Source organism: Oncorhynchus nerka, linkage group LG11, assembly GCF_034236695.1.
Source record: "Oncorhynchus nerka isolate Pitt River linkage group LG11, Oner_Uvic_2.0, whole genome shotgun sequence".
NCBI classification, from domain to species: domain Eukaryota; kingdom Metazoa; phylum Chordata; class Actinopteri; order Salmoniformes; family Salmonidae; genus Oncorhynchus; species Oncorhynchus nerka.
In genome coordinates, this window is record NC_088406.1 from 22,250,184 (window position 1) to 22,274,171 (window position 23,988).

At 44.4% G+C, this 23,988-nt stretch overlaps 1 protein-coding gene across 1 annotated transcript in view; it reads right to left on the reverse strand.

The window, feature by feature from the left end:
* Nucleotides 1-3,925: 3,925 nt before the first annotated feature.
* LOC115118397 (protocadherin Fat 3-like) overlaps nucleotides 3,926-23,988 on the reverse strand; it is a 131,560-nt gene continuing 111,497 nt past the window's right edge. Inside the window, exons 21-28 of the mRNA XM_065024051.1 lie at nucleotides 21,994-22,151; nucleotides 19,000-19,224; nucleotides 17,643-17,886; nucleotides 15,135-15,288; nucleotides 13,809-14,082; nucleotides 13,041-13,491; nucleotides 12,379-12,492; nucleotides 3,926-7,383 (exon numbers count right to left, since the gene is read on the reverse strand). Coding sequence (XP_064880123.1) covers nucleotides 6,686-7,383; nucleotides 12,379-12,492; nucleotides 13,041-13,491; nucleotides 13,809-14,082; nucleotides 15,135-15,288; nucleotides 17,643-17,886; nucleotides 19,000-19,224; nucleotides 21,994-22,151 — 2,318 coding nt within the window. The 3' untranslated portion in view covers nucleotides 3,926-6,685. The remainder of the gene's footprint in view (nucleotides 7,384-12,378; nucleotides 12,493-13,040; nucleotides 13,492-13,808; nucleotides 14,083-15,134; nucleotides 15,289-17,642; nucleotides 17,887-18,999; nucleotides 19,225-21,993; nucleotides 22,152-23,988) is intronic.

The window sequence follows — 23,988 nt, forward strand, 5'->3', positions numbered from 1 at the left end:
TACAGATGTAGGATCTTAATGTGATCACCCTGTTGCAGGATACATTTTATGCAATGCAGGAAATTAAAAACTTGTGTATTTGAGGTTTGAAAATGCTTCTGAAGTCTTTAATTTCCACATAGTCATTTCAGACTTGATGTTCCCTTCCGAAAAATGTATCGAACCCTACTAAAATGTCCATGAATTATAATTCACATTTCCTGTTGCTGCAGGATTATTTTCCTGCTGTAGCAAACTGGCTCAAATTAACAACCTACAACAGTGCTCATTTATCCTTTCCTAATGCACTTTATTTTCATTCCCAGGGGAGTGAATACAATACGCATATCATATAGGTACTGTCAGACTACATTCAATCCCATTTGTTGTGGCCTGAGGTTGTATCATCTTCTTTAGTAATAACCCACACTTCTGCAAACACAGTCAGAAACAGATGGATAACCATCCACTCCATAGCATATCTGAGTAAAAGGTATTGTTCTCTTTCAGATTAGAAAAGGAATGTGTGAGTTACGGTAGAAATGACGCCCCAATGACGCTGTTTAAACATCATGCGTCATGTAAATCTAAAAATCTAAACTTATCAAGATAGAGTCATTTACTGCTCGACCTTGACAGAGAGAGGAAGGGACACACACACACGCGCGCTGAGTTACTGTAGAAATGATTGACATCGTCAGACCCCCAAAGCACTCAGCAAGCTGTTTAAACATCATGCGTCATGTAAATCTAAAAATCTAAACTTAACAAACCAAAGTAACCCACTGCTAGACTGACAGAGAGAGGAAGGGACACACACACAGACACACACACACACACCAGGTCAGCGTCATAAGGTCATCCTCACACACACCATGGCTAGTCAGTCAACATCATAAGGTCATCCTCACACACACCATGGAGTGTCAGTCAACATCATAAGGTCATCCTCACACACACCATGGCTTGTCAGTCAACATCATAAGGTCATCCTCACACACACACCATGGCTTGTCAGTCAACATCATAAGGTCATCCTCACACACACCATGGAGTGTCAGTCAACATCATAAGGTCATCCTCACACACACCATGGAGTGTCAGTCAACATCATAAGGTCATCCTCACACACACCATGGAGTGTCAGTCAACATCATAAGGTCATCCTCACACACACCATGGAGTGTCAGTCAACATCATAAGGTCATCCTCACACACACCATGGCTTGTCAGTCAACATCATAAGGTCATCCTCACACACACCATGGCTTGTCAGTCAACATCATAAGGTCATCCTCACACACACCATGGCTTGTCAGTCAACATCATAAGGTCATCCTCACACACACCATGGAGTGTCAGTCAACATCATAAGGTCATCCTCACACACACCATGGCTTGTCAGTCAACATCATAAGGTCATCCTCACACACACCATGGAGTGTCAGTCAACATCATAAGGTCATCCTCACACACACCATGGCTTGTCAGTCAACATCATAAGGTCATCCTCACACACACCATGGCTTGTCAGTCAACATCATAAGGTCATCCTCACACACACCATGGAGTGTCAGTCAACGTCATAAGATCATCGATTTGCAAAGCGAGAAAAGCCAAACACTGAAGCTGAGAAGAAACCCAATGACAACCCAGAGGGAGTCAGTCAGTTTTGCACCTCAGTCAGTCCTCCACCTCAGTCAGTCCTCCACCTCAGTCAGTCCTTCACCCCAGTCAGTGCTCTTTTATGAGTCAGCAAAAGATAGCAAAACCCCTAGGTCTCTGAAGCTCAACAAAAAGGAGAAGAAAACTACTCTACTGTGTGTGTCTCCATATTTGTTTACTTTAATTTCAAACAACAAAAACTCCAAATGGTTGTTCCTGTAGGCTGATAATGCATCAGGAGTTTGTTCTGATGTGACAGTGAACAAAGTGGAATAGTTGTTGGGTGAATAAAGGTGAATGAAAGGAAAAGGTAGATGGGAGGAGACTTCAGAGAGTGCAGCAGAGTGTTTGACAGCTGACCTCAACTTAGAGGTCAAAGGTTGAAGGTCAAAGACAGGGCATTGAGGGTTTAGATAGGAAGTCCATAATCAAGGACATTTCCTCCTACTTGTTTCCCTGTATGCCTAGATGTACTGTACACATTGGAACTTATTCTAAAACCGATTGCAGCCCTGAAAAATAGAAATGTAAGAGAAATTAGCATAACAAAGCTAAATAGCCTACGGAAAGAGAGAGGGATGAGGAGAGAGACAACAGCTGAGAGAGACAGACAGAAAAATATTGAGAGAAAGAGAGGGACAGACATACAGACAGAAAACATTTGAGAGAGAGGGACAGACATACAGACAGAAAACATTTGAGAGAAAGAGAGGGACAGACATACAGACAGAAAACATTTGAGAGAGAGGGACAGACATACAGACAGAAAACATTTGAGAGAGAGGGACAGAGGGAAAAGGTCTCTAGTGACTCTAAGCTATTAATATGAGATTGAGAAAACAACAGGCCTATCTGGTTTCCACTGCATTAATGTGCTATTAATAAACACAGACTCACTCACACACACACACACTCTCCTTGCGTGCGCGCACACATAAACACATACGCACATGAGGTATGGAGGTATTTATATACTATAGTATTCACTGTAGTGTTTTTGCAGACATTACTGTAGTATTCTACAGTTTACTATGTAATTCTATAGTAAATACTACACATGATCAAGGGATACTAGTATGCAATGTAGTATTCTACAGTCTCCAACTGTTGAAAAACCCACCATCAATTGACAATCTTATGTGTATTGCGCAATCACCTTTTGCACACAGCCTTCCTCTCTCTCATGGTTTCATGGACTTGAGTTATAAGTGCGCCATTCCACCTGATGCAAGCTGATGTGTGTGTGTGCGCGTCAGTCGGCCACTCTATCTATTGGTTCCCACCGTGTATTATTGTATTGTGTACACCAGTGTGCGTAACTGCCAAAAAGACCACACACACACGCTTGCTATACAACACTATGCCTTTGACAGTTCGCATGGATCTCCTGGAATTAGCATTTTCCTTTGTTATACGCTAGTCAAGCCAAGTTAGGCATCTAGTGTTCCACAACTACAACATTCTATAGTAAGCACTACAGTATTCTACAGTACTGTATACTACAACATTCTATTTTAAGCACTACATGATTGAGGTATACTGCAGTGTGAAGTATAGTATTCTACAGGATAGTACAGTTTATTACAGAATTATATAGCGCTTTGTACCACTGTTTACATGGTTTCTATAGCTACTCATAATGTAGTGCTATGGTCCACTGGGTTGCTAAATGTTTTTTTGTTGTAGTGCTGGACTGTGTACCGATGTATCTCTGTGTAATGTTTTTATGGGTCTGCTTGATGACTTGTGTGGTACTTTAGAGCATAGTTTCCTAACTCCGGTCCTCCAGTACGCCCAACAGCACACGTTTTTGTTATAGCCTCAGACAAAAACACCTGATTCAGCTTGTTAAGGACTTGATGATTAGTTGACAAGTAGATTCAGGTGTGCTTGTCCGGGGCCACAACAGAAATATGTGTTGTTGGTGGTACTGGAGGACCGGAGTTGGGAAACAATGCTTTAGAGCAGTGTTCAACTCTTACCCTATGAGGTTTGGAGCCTGCTGCTTTTCTGTTCTACCTGATAATTCATTGCACCTGATTTCTTAGGTCAAGATCAGTCACTAATTAGAGGGGAACAATGAAAAAATGCAGTGGAATTGGCTTGGAGGTCAGAGTTGAGTTCGAGGGCTTTAGAGCAACACGTGATACTTGCATATAAATCTGTAATTATATCAAGTTACCTTGGAAACAAGTTACAGTTAATCAAGTTTAGTCCATTCTGTAACATCATAGGCAAACTTTTTCCATTGCATTGAGGAAGAATTTAGACTTGGTTTGATCAAGAACCTTTTTTATTTTCAGCATTGATTTAAGAAACAAAAAAGCAGTTAAAAATAACTCATTTTGTAAACTCAATTGCTGCAGTTAGATTAGATATATTTTAATACTCCCTGAAATAATTAAAAAGGAACAGAAACCAGAGAAAGATATAAAAGAAAAACCACAGGGATGTAATGTAATGCAGGGTTTGTACATGTAATACTGTGGAAGTTCCACCTAGTCTATTGAAAGGCTATTTATCTTTAAAAGCAAAAGGTTAATGAAAAAAAATACTTTAGTTGAAATGCGACCGGAGGAGGGGAGCTGAGATTAAATGATTCATTTATCATGGTCTCTTACGGTCCACATTCACATCAAACACAAGAAACTCAAAGAAAGTCAGTCAGGATTGCAATTCAATATCTACAAAATCAGCATGTAAACAATCTAGCTATCTATGTACACTGTACAAAGATTTTAACACAAACTTACATCTTTTACAAAACAATCTTGCCCGACTGGATCAGGCATATTATATTCCAAAACAACTCCAAGTCCAATACAACTCCAAGTCCAAAACAACTCCAAGTCCAAAACAACTCCAAGTCTAATACAACTCCAAGTCTAATACAACTCCAAGTCCAAAACAACTCCAAGTCCAATACAACTCCAAAACAACTCCAAGTCCAATACAACTCCAAGTCCAATACAACTCCAAGTCCAATACAACTCCAAGTCCAAAACAACTCCAAGTCCAATACAACTCCAAGTCCAAAACAACTCCAAGTCCAAAACAACTCCAAGTCCAATACAACTCCAAGTCCAATACAACTCCAAGTCCAATACAACTCCAAGTCCAAAACAACTCCAAGTCCAATACAACTCCAAGTCCAAAACAACTCCAAGTCCAATACAACTCCAAGTCCAATACAACTCCAAGTCCAAAACAACTCCAAGTCCAATACAACTCCAATACAACTCCAAGTCCAATACAACTCCAAGTCCAATACAACTCCAAGTCCAATACAACTCCAAGTCCAATACGACGCTGTTTTGTTATCTGTCCAGATGTGTAGAATACAAGTCCAAAACTCATCCATTGTTTATTTTATTTTTTAAGCAGACAGAACCAAAATGTAACACTGCAACTGACAAGACCCATGATGCAACACTGCCTAGCCGCTGTGATTGGTATGGGATGCTACATTATTATATTATTTTCCCAGAATGCATTTGCATTGTGCATGGACCCTACTTCTCATCTATCAGTCAGTCTATTGCTGTTATGGCTTTGGGAAATTCTGGAGTGACTCTATGAAACCTGCTCAGTGCAAAACACATGGGAAGAAGGAAATCAAATAAAAGACATTGAGCTGCATGCTGGGAAATGTAATAGCTCAAGCACACTCAATGTGAATTGCCAATTTTCAATGTCTATTTAAAAATCAGGGACTTGTGAAAAGACAATTACAAACACAAAAATTCCTCAGTGCTTATTATGTTAATTTCACAGGCCCAGAATTGACATATTATCATCATGCCCTTTGGAGGATTTCAATAATATAGCATGTTTCATGTAATAATCATGAAAACATAAAACATCAAAAGATACTAGTGCAAAACAATAAAGATCATATCATCATTAAAGCAAAATGAGCGACTTGGCAGGATAGCAGTTTAGCATGTGGTGGGACAGAAGGAATGCTCAACTCTCATGGCTTCACAGGCCTGATTTCGGGGAGGAGGTCTCTGGACTAAGGGTAATATTAAACATATTCCACACCAATCCAAATAGCATTCTTAGACTGGATAATAATACAAAATATCTTCTTCTTCCATTTCAATTGCACCACTATGGTCCTTTTACTATTTCACAAATTCTGTACAGCTTATGTATGAGCGGATTTGTATAAAATAACAAAACTAGGGGGGAAAAAAGACACAAATCTGACAGGGGGGAGTTTCCCCCCAAGTGGATTGCATCGTGGTTAGGGGAAAGTCCATTGGGTCTCTGTGGGTGAGCAGGTGTAGTGAGAGGTGGGACAGGGGAGCTGTGTGGAGCGTGCAGCTAACAATCACATCCGCTATGACAGAGAAGGCCATATCACAGTACTAACCATTCAATTACAATATTGTCCCTTTAATTTTCCCCCAAACATTTTGTTTATTGATTAGCTCATCCATTTTCTCTGGAGTTGTCTCTTAAAAGTTTGTATTTTTTTCACTTTTTTGTTTTCATTCCTACTCAGCATATCTGGTAGGCTTTATGTTCCTGCTATGGAAGAGTATAACACTCAGCTGACCTTGACACGGGCCACTGCTAGGGTAGTGGCTATGATCATAACCAGCTATAGGTACTAATGTGACAAAACACATTGCTTTCCATTGTATGCGGCTTGGCATTATCTTAAGGGGTAGTTTCTTAAGGGTGGTGGTTAAGGGTAGTGGCTTGGAATGAGGGAAACTAGTTTAAGGATAAAGCCTGCAATGGGTGAAGTGGTTTATCCATGTGTATGTGACCAATACAATACAATTGGATTTGATTTAAGGTTAGTGTTTGCAATGGCAGTGGTTGAAGGGTTAGGGTGGGTACTGTTTTGATAACGTAGCCACTAGCTAGCAGTGTGTCCATTATACACCAATCATTCCTCTCTGAGCAAGGACCTCCATCTCTCATAACTCCAGCTCGACACACTACTGTAACAGTCTCTGTTCTGCTCTCCTGCCCATCCCGTCCCCTAGCCAGTACTCTTGACCCCACAGTGGGGCCCAGTCAGACCTCAGACCTCAGTCTGTTGCTGCATCTCTACGGTGTGTGTCCCACCCCGGTGGAGCTCATCCATACTGTCAAAGTCACTACCGCCCGCCTCTGAGTCATCAAAGCCGCAGGGCGCCGACAGGTCCGAGGCCGATGACGCGTTCACCGACAACCTCATATTCAGCGACACATTATCTTCCATGTCCCCGCCTCCCGGCGTGATCACCCTACCCACAAAAGTGCTGAACTCCTCCCCCCCGGGCCCGCCTTGCCCCGCCTCCCCCAGGGGCAGCTGGTGTGGGGGCAGGTATTGGCTGGGGTGGAAGTGTGGGCGGGGAGACCTGTGGTGTCCGGTGCTGCCACTACCACTCCCACTCAGGGTGCTCTCCTTGGAGGCGGGCTGGGTGGTGGGAAGGGTGTCGTAGGGGTGCCCCTGGTACTCCTCCAAGGGAGTGGGGAGGGGAGGAGGGAGTTGGTCCTGGGTCAGAAACTCCTCTTCATGGGGAGGGGGGAAGTCACTGTCGATGTCGTAACCCCCGAGGTAGTAGTCTGACTCCAGCTCCCGGGCGCTGCCCCCCAGGCGAGAGCTGCCCCCCAGTCGGGAGGCTGAGGCAACCATGTCTCCGTGGCCTCCTAGGCCGCTGACCTCGTAACTGGGCACCTCTTCGATGTCGGGTAGCCGTGAGTTGGGCATCCAGTCAGACGTGTCCCAGTGATACGCTAGAGGAGGGAGAGACAGTTAGATTACATTTAGCAAACACAATCTCTGCCAACATGCCCGATGGACAGTTCAAATCTGAAGGTCCATCAGTTAGTGGACCACTACAGTCTCTCTGTAGAGGTCCATCGGGCATGTTAGTGGACCACTACAGTCTCTCTGTAGAGGTCCATCAGTTAGTGGACCACTACAGTCTCTCTGCAGAGGTCCATCAGTTAGTGGACCACTACAGTCTCTCTGCAGAGGTCCATCGGGCATGTTTGTAGACAACAAAAACACAGTTAGATGTCAACCATAGCACGGGGAACATCCTGTACAGGGAACATGTTAGCTGTGTTTGAAGGTTTCACAACATGCAGGAGCGAGGCCTGGGAACGTCAGGGGTCACAGCCAAGCCATGGCGAGAGATCAGCGGTTACTAACCGATGGGATCATTCAAAGTAAAACACACATCACATATACTTCCACATGTTAACAAGACTGTTTCATAAAGCATTCAACTGTAAAATACTAAAGAGAAACTAAGAAAGGAAAAACAAACAGTATGCGCATCAAAGGAAATGAAAAAAAACAAAGTGAGAAGCACTAAAAAGTTATATCCATCCTGACAAGTTCAAGAAAAGCTTCAGACAACAAATCTCAACAAAGCAACGTCAACTAGGACAAACTCATTAAAAGCAGTAGAAACATCAGTCACATGGAGTAACAATGAAACAACACACTCGGAGGTGGGATGCAAATGCAATGCAGTGAGAGGATTAACCATAACATGTCACGGGCAGCAGGCGACAGCAAAGGAAAGCCAAAATTGGCCAAACTGTGGAGGGACGGCAGTGAGAGAAGCCTCTCCACCCTGGCAACGTGACATCTCCAAGGATGCATCAGGGCTGCTCAGTCAGCAGAACAATACTGTGACTGGGGCTAACACATGCTGGGGTGTGTGTGTGTGTTGGCAGGGGGCCAGGAGTAACAAATCACACAAACACAGTGAGCTGGGATGGAGACTGGAAAGAGGGGGTTGTAGTGAGATGGAGAGCGAGAGAAAGGGAGAGAGAGAGGATGAGAGAAGGAAGAGGGAGCGAGAGAGAGGGAGAGAGAGAAATGAAAAGAGAGAAGAAAGGAGCAAGGTGAGAGAGTGAGATTAAGAGGGAGAGAGAAGTAAAGGGAGTGATGTGAGATGAAGAATAAAGAGGGGGGAGGGGGTCACCTCTGTTGTAGCTCTGACCTTGGTCCATGACTGACACTGTCACGTGGGAGAACAGGAGAAGAGAGCGCTTTAGCGTGTTAGTGTGTGTTTGTGTTACAGTATGTGTAATATGTCCGTTTCTTTATGTATGTGTAATATGTCAGTTTATTTATGTATGTGTAATATGTCAGTTTCTTTATGTACAGTATGTGTAATATGTCAGTTTATTTATGTACAGTATGTGTAATATGTCAGTTTCTTTATGTACAGTATGTGTAATATGTCAGTTTATTTATGTACAGTATGTGTAACATGTCAGTCTATTTATGTACGTGTAATATGTCCGTTTCTTTATGTGCAGTATGAGTAATATGTCAGTTTATTTATGTACAGTATGTGTAATATGTCAGTTTATTTATGTATGTGTAATATGTCAGTTTATTTATGTATGTGTAATATGTCCGTTCCTTTATGTATGTGTAATATGTCCATTTCTTTATGTATGTGTAATATGTCAGTTTATTTATGTATGTGTAATATGTCAGTTTATTTATGTATGTGTAATATGTCAGTTTATTTATGTATGTGTAATATGTACGTTTCTTTATGTATGTGTAATATGTCAGTTTATTTATGTATGTGTAATATGTCCGTTCCTTTATGTATGTGTAATATGTCCATTTCTTTATGTATGTGTAATATGTCAGTTTATTTATGTATGTGTAATATGTCAGTTTATTTATGTATGTGTAATATGTCAGTTTATTTATGTATGTGTAATATGTCAGTTTATTTATGTATGTGTAATATGTCAGTTTATTTATGTATGTGTAATATGTCAGTTTATTTATGTATGTGTAATATGTCAGTTTATTTATGTATGTGTAATATGTCAGTTTATTTATGTATGTGTAATATGTCAGTTTATTTATGTATGTGTAATATGTCAGTTTATTTATGTAATTGTAATATGTCAGTTTATTTACGTATGTGTAATATGTCTGTTTCTTTATGTGCAGTATGTGTAATATGTCAGTTTATTTATGTACAGTATGTGTAATATGTCAGTCTATTTATGTACGTGTAATATGTCTGTTTCTTTATGTGCAGTATGTGTAATATGTCAGTTTATTTATGTACAGTATGCGTAATATGTCAGTTTATTTATGTACAGTATGTGTAATATGTCAGTTTATTTATGTATGTGTAATATGTCCGTTTCTTTATGTATGTGTAATATGTCAGTATATTTATGTACAGTATGTGTAATATGTCCGTTTATTTATGTATGTGTAATATGTCCGTTTCTTTATGTATGTGTAATATGTCAGTTTATTTATGTACAGTATGTGTAATATGTCAGTTTATTTATGTACAGTATGTATAATATGTCCGTTTCTTTATGTACAGTTTCTTTATGTACAGTATGTGTAATATGTCAATGCACATGTTGTGAGTTAAACTCTGATTCAGCCCAGCCCTGACCTTTTCAGCCTGTCCCCATGAACCCCTGAGTGTGTGTGTGTGTGTGTGTGTGTGTGTGTGTGTGCGCGTGCGTGCGTGCGTGCGTGTGCGTGTTGAGGCTTGCTACTTCAACACAAGGGTTCCATGTAAGCTAGGTATTTGGATGTGTACTGAAAATATAAAGCCTACAGTATGTGTGTACATTGAGATTACATACAAGCCATGTATTTTACACCATAGCTGAAGTACACGATATTCAAACCACAGCACTGTCATGGTATTGTCATGGATAGCATTGTCATGGCATCTCATAGAGAGAGATAAGTACAGGGAGAAGTAAAGAGAGCGTCAGAAGGATAGAGATAGAGAGACAAGGGTGGATGAGACATGGTACCTTCGTTTTCAATAGTGTCGACTGCATCATTGACCAGTCGAATGACGGTCACTATGGAGGCTTGTTGGAGAGAAGCAGAGGGAGGAGACACGATTTGAGACACAGGAAGTTGACAACAGACTCCCAGGAAAAAGCTACTATTGGCTGAAGATGGGATAAACACTAGGGCCGTGTAGTATGGGAGGTGTCTGATCAAAAGCTACAAATGGAACCAGACTTAGAAGTCTTCCACTTTTAGAAAAAAAGGGTGCTATCTAGATCTTCACAGGGGTTTTAGGCTTTCCACATAGGAGAACCCTTTAGAGAACACATTTCGGTTCCAGGTAGAACTCTTTTGGGTTCTACATGGAAAGGTTCTACATGGAACCTGAAAGGGTTCTTTCTACTTGGAACCAAAAAAGGTTCTACCTGGAACCAAAAAAGGTTATGGGGACAGCCCCCAAAAAACTTTTGGAACCCTTTTTCCTAAGAGTGTAGGAGGGGGCTAACACAGAATCCATGTGCATTTGCTTATCCAAGTATTGGAGAGTATCCCCAGCAAGAAAACACACACACACCTACACCCACACCCCCACACCCCCACACACACACACACACACACACACACACACACACACACACACACACACACACACTTCCATTTACAAATGTAAACATGAGGTAGGGCTGTGTTCAGAGAGACGAGAGCTAGATTGTTAAATTATGTTTTGAAGACATTCAGTGAAAATCAGATGAATACAAAAATAACAAGAAAGAGAAATAAATCAAATGGAATGAACATAATAATGACTTCAGATCATATCCACTGGAGCGGTCGTTTGCACTGATTGGTCTGCTGCAAACTGTTCTGTGGCCTGATTGGCTAACATCACAGTCAGCTATGTGAAATGTGATCATATTGACAGTGAAGCGGTTGCATTAATTATGAATGAATGAAGCATCAATGTTCATACATCAACATTGCATTTCAGCTATGTAGTCTAGTACATTGTAGCAGCACCCTATGATGATGTAGATTCACCATGGTGATAGCAGTGATTTTTGCAGGATGATCTGAGTGATCCATGTTGATCCAGAAATAACAACTTATAGGCTATTTCTCTAAGTAAAAATAACTACTACTGACATTCTTTCAATAGCAAAACTACACAAAGTCCACAACAACACAACACAAGTTACATAACAATACAAAACACAGATAACACAACACATGAACAACCACCTGAAACCTGAACTGGCTTCTGCCAACAATTGGAGCTGGAGCATCAACGACGAGAACCATAGAACGCCACGGAAGAGAACAACATGTGTTTGAATGCATAATGATGAAACGATGACAAGTTCACAAACACAACACAGCTGTGTGGATGGAAGCGTTGTGTCATTCCTCTTAGGTCATCTTGCTGTCTGTCTGCACACTGCACACTCTCACTTCCAAATTAAAACACAATTTGACAGGTGTGGAAATTAAAAAGTTAACAAAATCACTAGAATAAAAACGAGAAAAAAAGCTCCAGGAATGAACACGGACAAATGATATTAAACACATGTCAACAATAAATCAACATGATTTGGGGACAAATAAACTAACACTGGATGTTAGTGTTTCCTGAAACACTTTTATAACACAGCAGGAGTAAATGCATTTGGTGGAGAGAGGCTTTAGGAAACAATAAAACACAGCATTTACTAATGCCCTTCCCCAAACCACCTCTGACTCCACCCCTTGGTGTGTGCCAATCTAAAGGGACTGTTATTGAAGCAATATGGTCATAGCAATGTGCTTTAGGGAGCTTTGGCCATAATGCTTTCACATCTGGTTCCTCTGAATCTGCCGACATTAAAAGGTTATGAGGGCTTGTTAAGGGTTGTTATCGGACCAGACGGTAGACTAGCTCACTGTTGTTATGGGTGTGGCCAGAAACAGTTACGAGAAAGGCGGGCGTGTCTTACCGTTGTCATCGCAAGAGTCGGACTGGAAGGAGCTCAGTGATTGGACCTCAGAGTTGCTGCCCTTGTTACTCCCTGAGAAACAGGTCATCTCTTCGCCCATATCTACCATTTTACCTGCAGGGAGAGGTCAGAGGTTAGAGGTCAGGGCGTCAGAAGTTAGGAGGGCAGAGGAAGTTGGGAGCAGGCCAGGGAGAGTTGCCCCTTTGCAAGGATAGTCACAGAAGAACACAGGCTTGTTAGTACCAGGGCTGTCTTTGTTGAGGCACACATCACACACACCTCGGCTCCAGTGACAACAATGATGGCACGAAGTGCTAGAAGTACCCCCCCCCCCCCCCCACACACACAATCTTATGATTTGGGAATCAAAGCCAGCTCATAATTAGGATGGTCTTGATAAACTGAACGTGATGCAGTCTAACTATAGTTTAGTGCAATATGAATATGAATGAATATGGAAATGGTACAACAATGCCCTCCCCCTCAAGGGTTCCTGGAAAAGAGAATCACTTGGAGGGATACACATTCACAAACGCACATTTGAAAATATGCATGATTGCACACACACAAGACAAAAACAAACACGTATGAACAAAGACTATACCAAACACAAACAAGTTCAAACGCATCATACTATGCCCCCCCCACGCACACACACAGACCCTCGTCGCTGTCCCAGGGGCTCTTGCGGATGGAATCACAGTCGGAACGGCAGGGCGAGACAGGTGGTAGGTTGGGTGCCACGCTGCACACCACCACCCCCCTCCGCATCGTGCCTCCCAGAACCCTGGGTGACTCTGGGTGGAAGGTGCTCATCTCATTGTGTTCCACGCATCTCCCGTCCGCCATCTTCTCCAGCGTGGACCGTGGGTCGCCTTGGAAACAGGGTGTGTACGCCATGGGCCTCACAGGCACCTGGGGCGGGCCGATCATTCCGGCTCCTCCCCCTATCACCGTGGCGCACAGCCCCGCTTCGGCGTACAGGTTCAAGGGGTCTCCCGGCGTGCAGCGCAGGGTCTTGAACTGAACCCCATTGGCCTTGTTTAACAGAGCTGCTGTTGCTGGATCTTGGACCAGCGTCAAGTTGTTACGGGAGTAGTTCTTCTGGAACACCTGGAGACAAAATATAGTTTTTATTGTATTTCTTGTAAAACAATATATAGTATTACAGATGTAGGATTTTAATTTGAGCCAGTTTGCTGCAGGATGAAAATAACCCTACAGCAACTGAAATGTGAATTAATATGTGTATTACAATTTATGGACATTTTTGTTGGGGTTGATAAAACATTTCATAAGAGAATATCAAGCCTGAAATTTCAAAGTGGAAATGACATTTTTTAGAAGCCTTTTAAACCTCAGATACAAAACAAGTTAAAAATGAATTAAGAAATAAAAACACACAAGAATAAATCAAACAACACAGATACCTTCTTGCGGAAGGCGATGAAGAGGATGATGAGGGTGACGATGACGAAGAGGACAACAGTGATGCCGATCAGTTCTTCTTTCCCCAGCACGGCGTGTCCAGCCTGCATGTCTGGGACCACCACGGGCCGCAGGCCGCAGCGCTGGCCCACAAAGCCCGCCGTGCAGTTACAGTAGAACGAGCCGTGCGTGTTGACGCACACACCGCCATTCTCGCATTCTGCCTCGCCGCCCGTGGCTCTGCCCCGCACACACTCGTTTACATCCTCCTCGCACCTGGAGAGGGTGAATGGAGGAACGTGGGCATAGGGGTTGTTAAAACTCAGTTTGGTAATTAGTTTGGATAGTTTGACTTACAGATGCCTCTAGAGAAAATACACTCCAAAAATGATCCTTGAAGTAGGTTATTATCAATACATCAGAATCTTTAATAAACTGTTACATACAGATAGTTTGTGGGTCATTTAATACTTGACTGACTAAAAGTGATGAAGACTCTCCTTTCATTTGGAGGTGGGAGGAAAGTGATGTAGAGAGGGAGATAGAGGACAGCTCAGGGACTCCTAGTCTCATATGCTCCCTATTAAATAACAACCACACTGAGATTGACTTTCCTGATCTTCCTCATCTGAAATTAAAATGGCTTTGATGATGGAACACAAGCTTCTGGCATGTGTGTGTGTTGGTTTGTTTGTGTGTGTGTGTGTGTGTGTTGGTTTGTGTGTGTGTGTGTGTGTGTGTGTGTGTGTGTGTGTGTGTGTGTGTGTGTGTGTGTGTGTGTGTGTGTGTGTTTCAGCGAGTAAGAAAAGTGTATACATGAGTGAGCTTGTGGCTTTGTATCTTAGCCTTGATTTCTAATGTAACAGTGGAACACCCCTAAACCCCCTGGAGAGAAGGAGACAAGCAGAATGAAATGTCATCTTCTTTACTCTTTCAACTCTTTGAGTGAATCTTAAACATGCTGCAGGCAGCTTGGGGCTCTGGCTCTTCTGCTCATCAGCCTATCATTGTCGAGAAAAGCTGGTTTATACTGCCACCTAGTGGGAAGGATGAGGCATTGCGTTCACAGAGGGCTTTATACATACTTTATATATGACATACTTTATATTATACCTACTACTTGGGCTAGTAGGCAGCTGAACCAGCTAAAACAAACAGCTAATTTAAAAGGTGGGTGATTATGTGAGTGAGTGAGTGAGTGAGTGAGTGAGTGATTTAAAGGGTGTTGTTGTGTCTGTCATATTCAACTCCATGGGTATGTGTTCAGGACAGGAGTGTGTTGTATACTGTATGTTTACAGTGTGATCATTAGTGCGATAGTAACTCACGTGGTTCCCTGGAACCCTCTCCTGCAGCTGCAGAGGAAAGCGTTGCCGATGGCTTTGCACACACCACTGTTGAGGCAGGGGTTAGGAACGCAAGCTGTGATCTCTGTCTCACAGCGCCCTCCAGTGTACTGGGGTCTGCAACTACAGGCAAACGCTAATACAAAGAGAGAAGAGGCAAAGGGACAGGAAAGGACAGGAATAAAAAGGAGAGAGAGAGAGAGAGAGAGAGAGAGAAGGACAGAGAGAGAGAGAGAGAGAGAGAGAGAGAGAGAGAGAAGAGAGAGAGAGAGAGAGAGAGAGAGAGAGAGAGAGAGAGAGAGAAGGTCAGAGAGAGAGAATGGAACATTAGCAGAGAGAGAAAAGAGACAGAGAGACAGAGAGAGAGAGACAGAGAGAGAGAGAGAGAGAGAGAGAGAGAGAGACAGAGAGAGAGAGACAGAGAGAGAGAGACAGAGAGAGAGAGACAGAGAGAGAGACAGAGAGAGAGAGAGAGAGAGAGAGACAGAGAGAGAGAGAGAGAGAGAGAGAGACAGAGAGAGAGAGACAGAGAGAGAGAGACAGAGAGACAGAGAGACAGAGAGAGAGAGAGAGAGAGAGAGAGAGAGAGAAGGACAGAGAGAGAGAGACAGAGAGAGAGAGAGAGAGAGAGAGAGACAGAGAGAGAGAGACAGAGAGAGAGAGACAGAGAGACAGAGAGAGAGAGACAGAGAGAGAGAGAGAGAGAGAGAGAGAGAGAGAGAGAGAGAGAGAGAGAGAGAAGGACAGAGAGAGAGAATGGAACATTAGCAGAGAGAGAAAAGAGACAGAGAGTAAAAAGAAAAAAGGAAGGAGAGTAAATGCTTTTACATTTGAGTCATTAAGCAGATGCTCTTACCGGGGGAGACTTACAGTTAGTGCATTAATCTTAAGATAGCTAGGTGGGACAACCACATATCACATTAAGTACATTTAGCCTCAATTATGGGGGGTGTAAAATGAAGTATTCTGCATACAAGTGTGTTCAGTGCTGTAGAGACTAGTGTGTGCATTGTTTGAGCTTTGGCGGCGGTGCCAGGGATAGTTGGCATGGGGTTGACGTGAGCTTGCCAGCCTAAACATCAACACACACACACCTCTGGGATATCACACGGGTACACACACACACCGAGAGGCACATGCAACTGGGAAATCGCACTGACACACACACACAATCACAAACACACACACCTCTAGGAAAACACAGGGAAATGTCACTGTGTTTATCAACACAGCACAGACAGACACACACGCACACACAGTGGGATACCGGAATACATACACACACACACTCCGCTAACCTTTACACAAAGGTCGGGTGTGCCAAAAACAGGGAACCATGACAAGCCCCAGAATGCCGTGCTCTTTTCAGAGTGCTCCGCAATGAGAGTGTTAAGTCACTCTCTCTGTGTTGAGTCTTGGCCTCGATGTGTTAAGTCAGCACATTAAGTCAAGGGGTCACCCTGCTGAGTCTATAGAGATGACATTTAACCAGGCTTCCCTATTGACTCCAGTAAAATGCCAACGTCTTGAGCCCTCGCGGTAGTCTGATTTTAAAACGATACGATTTGTTCATGTAGGTCTTTTGAGTTCAGGAAAAAGGAGAAGAGATATGAACAGACAAAAAAACGAAGAGCAACTCGAGAGATATGATGATACAAAGAGAGGAAGATAAGGACAGAGAGAAGGTAACACGATCAGGCAGACAAAAAAAGAGAGAGAAATAGAGAGAGAGAGAGAGAGAGAAAGAAAACAGAAGTGATGAAGGAGTCTACTATGAGGATTTTTCAGTCCCACCTTTGGAAAAAAACAGTGGGTCAAGTTCAGTTTAATTAGGAGTTCATTATGGATTAATAATAGATTAACGTTGATTAACGGGAGATCCAGATCCCTGGAGAGGTTATAGTGTGCCAGCTGGCTCAGTGGCACAGGCTGGCACAAACTGGCTCAGGGGTACAGGATGGCTCAGGGGCACAGGCTGGCTCAGGGCACAGGCTGGCTCAGGGGCACAGGCTGGCTCAGGCTGGCTCAGGGGCACAGGCTGGCTCAGGGGCTCAGGCTGGCTCAGGGGCTCAGGCTGGCCCAGGGGCACAGGCTGGCACAGATCATCATCCATCACCCTGATGACCTCCAAGTAAAACGCTAAACAATCAAACAATCAATCAGGAAATCTGTGTGTGTATTGTGGACACTAATGGGCACCAACCCAGGCTGTTTGTTTCACACACACAACAGAGGAGGCTAGTGGGATGAGCAATAGGAGGACAGGCTCATTTTAATGGCTGGATTGTAATAAATAAAAGGGTATCAAACACATCAAACATATAGAAAACCGCATTTGACTCTGTTCCATTAATTCCATTTCAGCCATTACAATGAGCCTGTCCTCCCATAGCTCCTCCCACCAGCCTCCACACACACACACACACACACACACACACACACAACCTCTTGTGACCGCATCTATTTCCTCTTGCAGTTTCCCAGACTCACCACCAGAGGGCATGCTGGTGCAGGTGGCTCCGTGGAGGCAGGGCTGTTTCAGGCAGGAGTCGGGGTAGAGAACACAGCCCAGCTTCAGCTCTGTCAGGCCCACCACCTCGGCATAGCGACTCCTCTTGTTCTGCAGTGGCAGCTCGTTGTTGTTGAGCATCACAGAGTCCAGGCAGCCCTGGAAACCATCCGTCACCCGAGGACCCTTCTTGTCTGTCAGGCTGCGAGAGTTAGGAGGCTGGACCTGGGGGAGAGGAGAGACATGAGTGACATCAGATTTATGTATACATACAAACAATCAAACAAATATTGTACTGTATATAAATAGGTATAGCACACAAAACTATAATATCAAACCAGAATACCAAGCTTTTTCATGTTGCTTTCTGAGTATGGAGCAAGTCATGTTCAGACAACAATTTGAAAGACAAAGATTCTGAATACAGTACATTCATTTATACACACACAGGCTGTATTCCTCAGAGCTTCCTATCCAGAGCTTCCCATCCAGAGCTTCCTATCCAGAGTTTCCTATCTAATGCTTCCCATCCAGAGCCTCCTATCCAGCGCTTCCTATCCAGAGTTTCCTATCTAATGGTTCCTATCCAGAGCTTCCTATCCAGAGCTTCCTATCCAGAGTTTCCTATCTAATGCTTCCTATCCAGAGCTTCCCATCTAATGCTTCCCATCCAGAGCTTCCTATCCAGAGCTTCCTTTGCAGAGCTTCCTATCTAGAGCTTCCTTTGCAGAGCTTCCTACCAGAGCTTCCTATCCAAAGCTTCCTATTTAGAGCTTCCTATCCAGAGCTTCCCGTCCAGAGCTTCCTATCCAGAGCTTCCCGTCCAGAGCTTCCTATCCAGAGCTTCCCATCCTGCGTGTTGTGTTCCTCACTCTAACTAGATTAAATTGGTAAGAGCACTGTAGAGAAACACTATACTTACACATACAAATCCATAACGCTTGCAGATGCAAAACACACATCAGCCACGCCCAAACAAACATATCAGTGTCCCTAACACACATACTCACAACCCCCCAACTCTGAAAAAAATCTGTCACATGCACACCTACATGTTTGTTTTACTATCCTTGTGGGGACCAAACAATTAATTTGCATTCAAAATCCTATTTTCTCTAACCCCTAACCCCAAACCCTAACCTAACTCCTAACTCTACTTCTAACCCTAATTGTAACCTTAAATCTAACCCCTGAACCTAAAATAGCCTTTTTCCTTGTGGGGACTGGCGAAATGACCCCCATTTTCCTTGTTTTACTATCCTTGTGATTATTTCTGGTCCCCACAAAGATAATACAACCAAAAACACACACACCCCTTCCCCTCCACAGAAAGCCCACCTGTGCTCCAAAGTAGATAGACCCATCTGCCCCTAGTGGTTGGAAGCTTGGTGGTCCTCTCCTCCTCTCCACATAGCTGTCGTCCAGAGACAGACTGGTGAAGTTACGGTTGAGCTCCAGAGTCACCGTGTGCCAGTTCCCATCGTTGATGGGCCTCCCAGAAATACCCAGCATACCAGGGCTGTTCCCACAGTCCAGCTGGAACCACAGTTGACCCTCCTCTAGCTGTCAATCACAACAAGATAGGCAGGATTTAGACCCAGATGAGTCGCTTAGCTTCAGGTAATAACAAGGGTGGATCGTGCTGTGGGTATCCAGACAATATACCTTCAGTATAGTGCAGGGGTCCGTGTGTGTGTGTGGGTACCTTCAGTATAGTGCAGGGGTCCGTGTGTGTGTGTGTGGGTACCTTCAGTATAGTGCAGGGGTCAGTGTGTGTGTGGGTACCTTCAGTATAGTGCAGGGGTCAGAGTGTGTGTGGGTACCTTCAGTATAGTGCAGGGGTCAGTGTGTGTGTGGGTACCTTCAGTATAGTGCAGGGGTCAGTGTGTGTGTGTGGGTACCTTCAGTATGGTGCAGGGGTCAGTGTGTGTGTGGGTACCTTCAGTATAGTGCAGGGGTCAGAGTGTGTGTGGGTACATTCAGTATAGTGCAGGGGTCAGAGTGTGTGTGGGTACCTTCAGTATAGTGCAGGGGTCAGAGTGTGTGTGGGTACCTTCAGTATGGTGCAGGGGTCAGAGTGTGTGTGGGTACCTTCAGTATAGTGCAGGGGTCAGTGTGTGTGTGGGTACCTTCTGTATAGTGCAGGGGTCAATGTGTGGGTACATTCAGTATAGTGCAGGGGTCAGAGTGTGTGTGGGTACCTTCAGTATAGTGCAGGGGTCAGTGTGTGTGTGGGTACATTCAGTATAGTGCAGGGGTCAGAGTGTGTGTGGGTACCTTCAGTATGGTGCAGGGGTCAGAGTGTGTGTGGGTACCTTCAGTATGGTGCAGGGGTCAGTGTGTGTGTGGGTACCTTCAGTATGGTGCAGGGGTCAGAGTGTGTGTGGGTACCTTCAGTATGGTGCAGGGGTCAGTGTGTGTGTGGGTACCTTCAGTATGGTGCAGGGGTCAGAGTGTGTGTGGGTACCTTCAGTATGGTGCAGGGGTCAGAGTGTGTGTGGGTACATTCAGTATAGTGCAGGGGTCAGTGTGTGTGTGGGTACCTTCAGTATAGTGCAGGGGTCAGTGTGTGCGTGGGTACCTTCAGTATGGTGCAGGGGTCAGCGTGTGTGTGGGTACCTTCAGTATGGTGCAGGGGTCAGAGTGTGTGTGGGTACATTCAGTATAGTGCAGGGGTAGGTGTGTGTGCGGGTACCTTCAGTATAGTGCAGGGGTCCGTGTGTGTGTGTGGGTACCTTCAGTATAGTGCAGGGGTCAGAGTGTGTGTGGGTACCTTCAGTATGGTGCAGGGGTCAGAGTGTGTGTGGGTACGTTCAGTATAGTGCAGGGGTCAGTGTGTGTGTGGGTACCTTCCGTATAGTGCAGGGGTCAGAGTGTGTGTGGGTACGTTCAGTATAGTGCAGGGGTCAGTGTGTGTGTGGGTACCATCAGTATAGTGCAGGGGTCAGAGTGTGTGTGGGTACATTCAGTATAGTGCAGGGGTCAGTGTGTGTGTGGGTACGTTCAGTATAGTGCAGGGGTCAGTGTGTGTGTGGGTATATTCAGTATAGTGCAGGGGTCAATGTGTGGGTACATTCAGTATAGTGCAGGGGTCAGTGTGTGTGTGGGTACCTTCAGTATGGTGCAGGGGTCAGAGTGTGTGTGGGTACCTTCAGTAGAGTGCAGGGGTCAGTGTGTGTGTGGGTACATTCAGTATAGTGCAGGGGTCAGTGTGTGTGTGGGTACATTCAGTATAGTGCAGGGGTCAGTGTGTGTGGGTACCTTCAGTATGGTGCAGGGGTCAGAGTGTGTGTGGGTACCTTCAGTATAGTGCAGGGGTCAGTGTGTGTGTGGGTACATTCAGTATAGTGCAGGGGTCAGTGTGTGTGTGGGTACATTCAGTATAGTGCAGGGGTCAGAGTGTGTGTGGGTACTTCAGTATGGTGCAGGGGTCAGAGTGTGTGTGGGTACCTTCAGTATGGTGCAGGGGTGAGTGTGTGTGTGGGTACATTCAGTATAGTGCAGGGGTCAGAGTGTGTGTGGGTACCTTCAGTATAGTGCAGGGGTCAGAGTGTGTGTGTGGGTACCTTCAGTATAGTGCAGGGGTCAGAGGGTGTGTGGGTACCTTCAGTATAGTGCAGGGGTCAGAGTGTGTGTGTGGGTACCTTCAGTATAGTGCAGGGGTCAGAGTGTGTGTGGGTACCTTCAGTATAGTGCAGGGGTCAGAGTGTGTGTGTGGGTACCTTCAGTATAGTGCAGGGGTCAGAGTGTGTGTGGGTACCTTCAGTATAGTGCAGGGGTCAGAGTGTGTGTGTGGGTACCTTCAGTATAGTGCAGGGGTCAGAGTGTGTGTGGGTACCTTCAGTATAGTGCAGGGGTCCGTGTGTGTGTGTGTGGGTACCTTCAGTATAGTGCAGGGGTCAGTGTGTGTGTGGGTACCTTCAGTATGGTGCAGGGGTCAGTGTGTGTGTGGGTACCTTCAGTATAGTGCAGGGGTCAATGTGTGGGTACCTTCAGTATAGTGCAGGGGTCAGTGTGGGTGTGGGTACATTCAGTATGGTGCAGGGGTCAGTGTGTGTGTGGGTACCTTCAGTATGGTGCAGGGGTCAGAGTGTGTGGGTACCTTCAGTATAGTGCAGGGGTCAGAGTGTGTATGGGTACCTTCAGTATGGTGCAGGGGTCAGAGTGTGTGTGGGTACCTTCAGTATAGTGCAGGGGTCAGAGTGTGTGTGGGTACATTCAGTATAGTGCAGGGGTCAGAGTGTGTGTGGGTACCTTCAGTATAGTGCAGGGGTCAGAGGGTGTGTGTGGATACCTTCAGTATAGTGCAGGGGTCAGAGTGTGTGTGGGTACCTTCAGTATAGTGCAGGGGTCAGAGTGTGTGTACATGATGATTCCTCTGCTCTGTAGAGTTCTGATTCTTAGTCCCAGCTTCATCTCTCCTGTCCTTCCTCCATCAGACACTTTATACTTGATATAGCTGTTCCCTGAGAAACTCAGAGACGTGTGACCTGTACACACACACACACAAAGATATGCAGAGTCAGAGCATACACACACACACAAAGGTATGCAGAGTCAGAGCACATACACACACACACACACACACAAAGATATGCAGAGTCAGAGCACATACACACACACAAAGATATGCAGAGTCAGAGCACATACACACACACACACAAAGATATGCAGAGTCAGAGCACATACACACACACACACAAAGATATGCAGAGTCAGAGCATACACACACACACAAAGATATGCAGAGTCAGAGCACATACACACACACACACACACACACACACACACAAAGATATGCAGAGTCAGAGCATGTACACACACACAAAGATATGCAGAGTCAGAGCACATACACACACACACACACAAAGATATGCAGAGTCAGAGCATGTACACACACACAAAGATATGCAGAGTCAGAGCACATACACACACACACAAAGATATGCAGAGTCAGAGCACACACACACACACACAAAGATATGCAGAGTCAGAGCACATACACACACAAAGATATGCAGAGTCAGAGCATGTACACACACACAAAGATATGCAGAGTCAGAGCACATACACACACACACACAAAGATATGCAGAGTCAGAGCACACACACACACACACAAAGATATGCAGAGTCAGAGCACATACACACACAAAGATATGCAGAGTCAGAGCACATACACACACACACACACACACACAAAGATATGCAGAGTCAGAGCATGTACACACACACAAAGATATGCAGAGTCAGAGCACATACACACACACACACACAAAGATATGCAGAGTCAGAGCATGTACACACACACAAAGATATGCAGAGTCAGAGCACATACACACACACACAAAGATATGCAGAGTCAGAGCACATACACACACAAAGATATGCAGAGTCAGAGCATGTACACACACACAAAGATATGCAGAGTCAGAGCACATACACACACACACACAAAGATATGCAGAGTCAGAGCACACACACACACACACAAAGATATGCAGAGTCAGAGCACATACACACACAAAGATATGCAGAGTCAGAGCACACACACACACACACAAAGATATGCAGAGTCAGAGCACATACACACACACACAAAGATATGCAGAGTCAGAGCATGTACACACACACACAAATATATGCAGAGTCAGAGCACATACACACACACACACAAAGATATGCAGAGTCAGAGCACATACACAAAGATATGCAGAGTCAGAGCACATACACACACACACAAAGATATGCAGAGTCAGAGCATGTACACACACACACACACACAAAGATATGCAGAGTCAGAGCACATACACACATACACAAAGATATGCAGAGTCAGAGCACATACACACACAAAGATATGCAGAGTCAGAGCACATACACACACACAAAGATATGCAGAGTCAGAGCACATACACACACACACAAATATATGCAGAGTCAGAGCACATACACACACACACACAAAGATATGCAGAGTCAGAGCATGTACACACACACACACACACACAAAGATATGCAGAGTCAGAGCACATACACACACAAATATATGCAGAGTCAGAGCACATACACACACACACAAAGATATGCAGAGTCAGAGCACATACACACACACACAAAGATATGCAGAGTCAGAGCACGTACACACACACACACACAAAGATATGCAGAGTCAGAGCACATACACACACACACACACAAAGATATGCAGAGTCAGAGCACATACACACACAAATATATGCAGAGTCAGAGCACATACACACACACACAAAGATATGCAGAGTCAGAGCACATACACACACACACAAAGATATGCAGAGTCAGAGC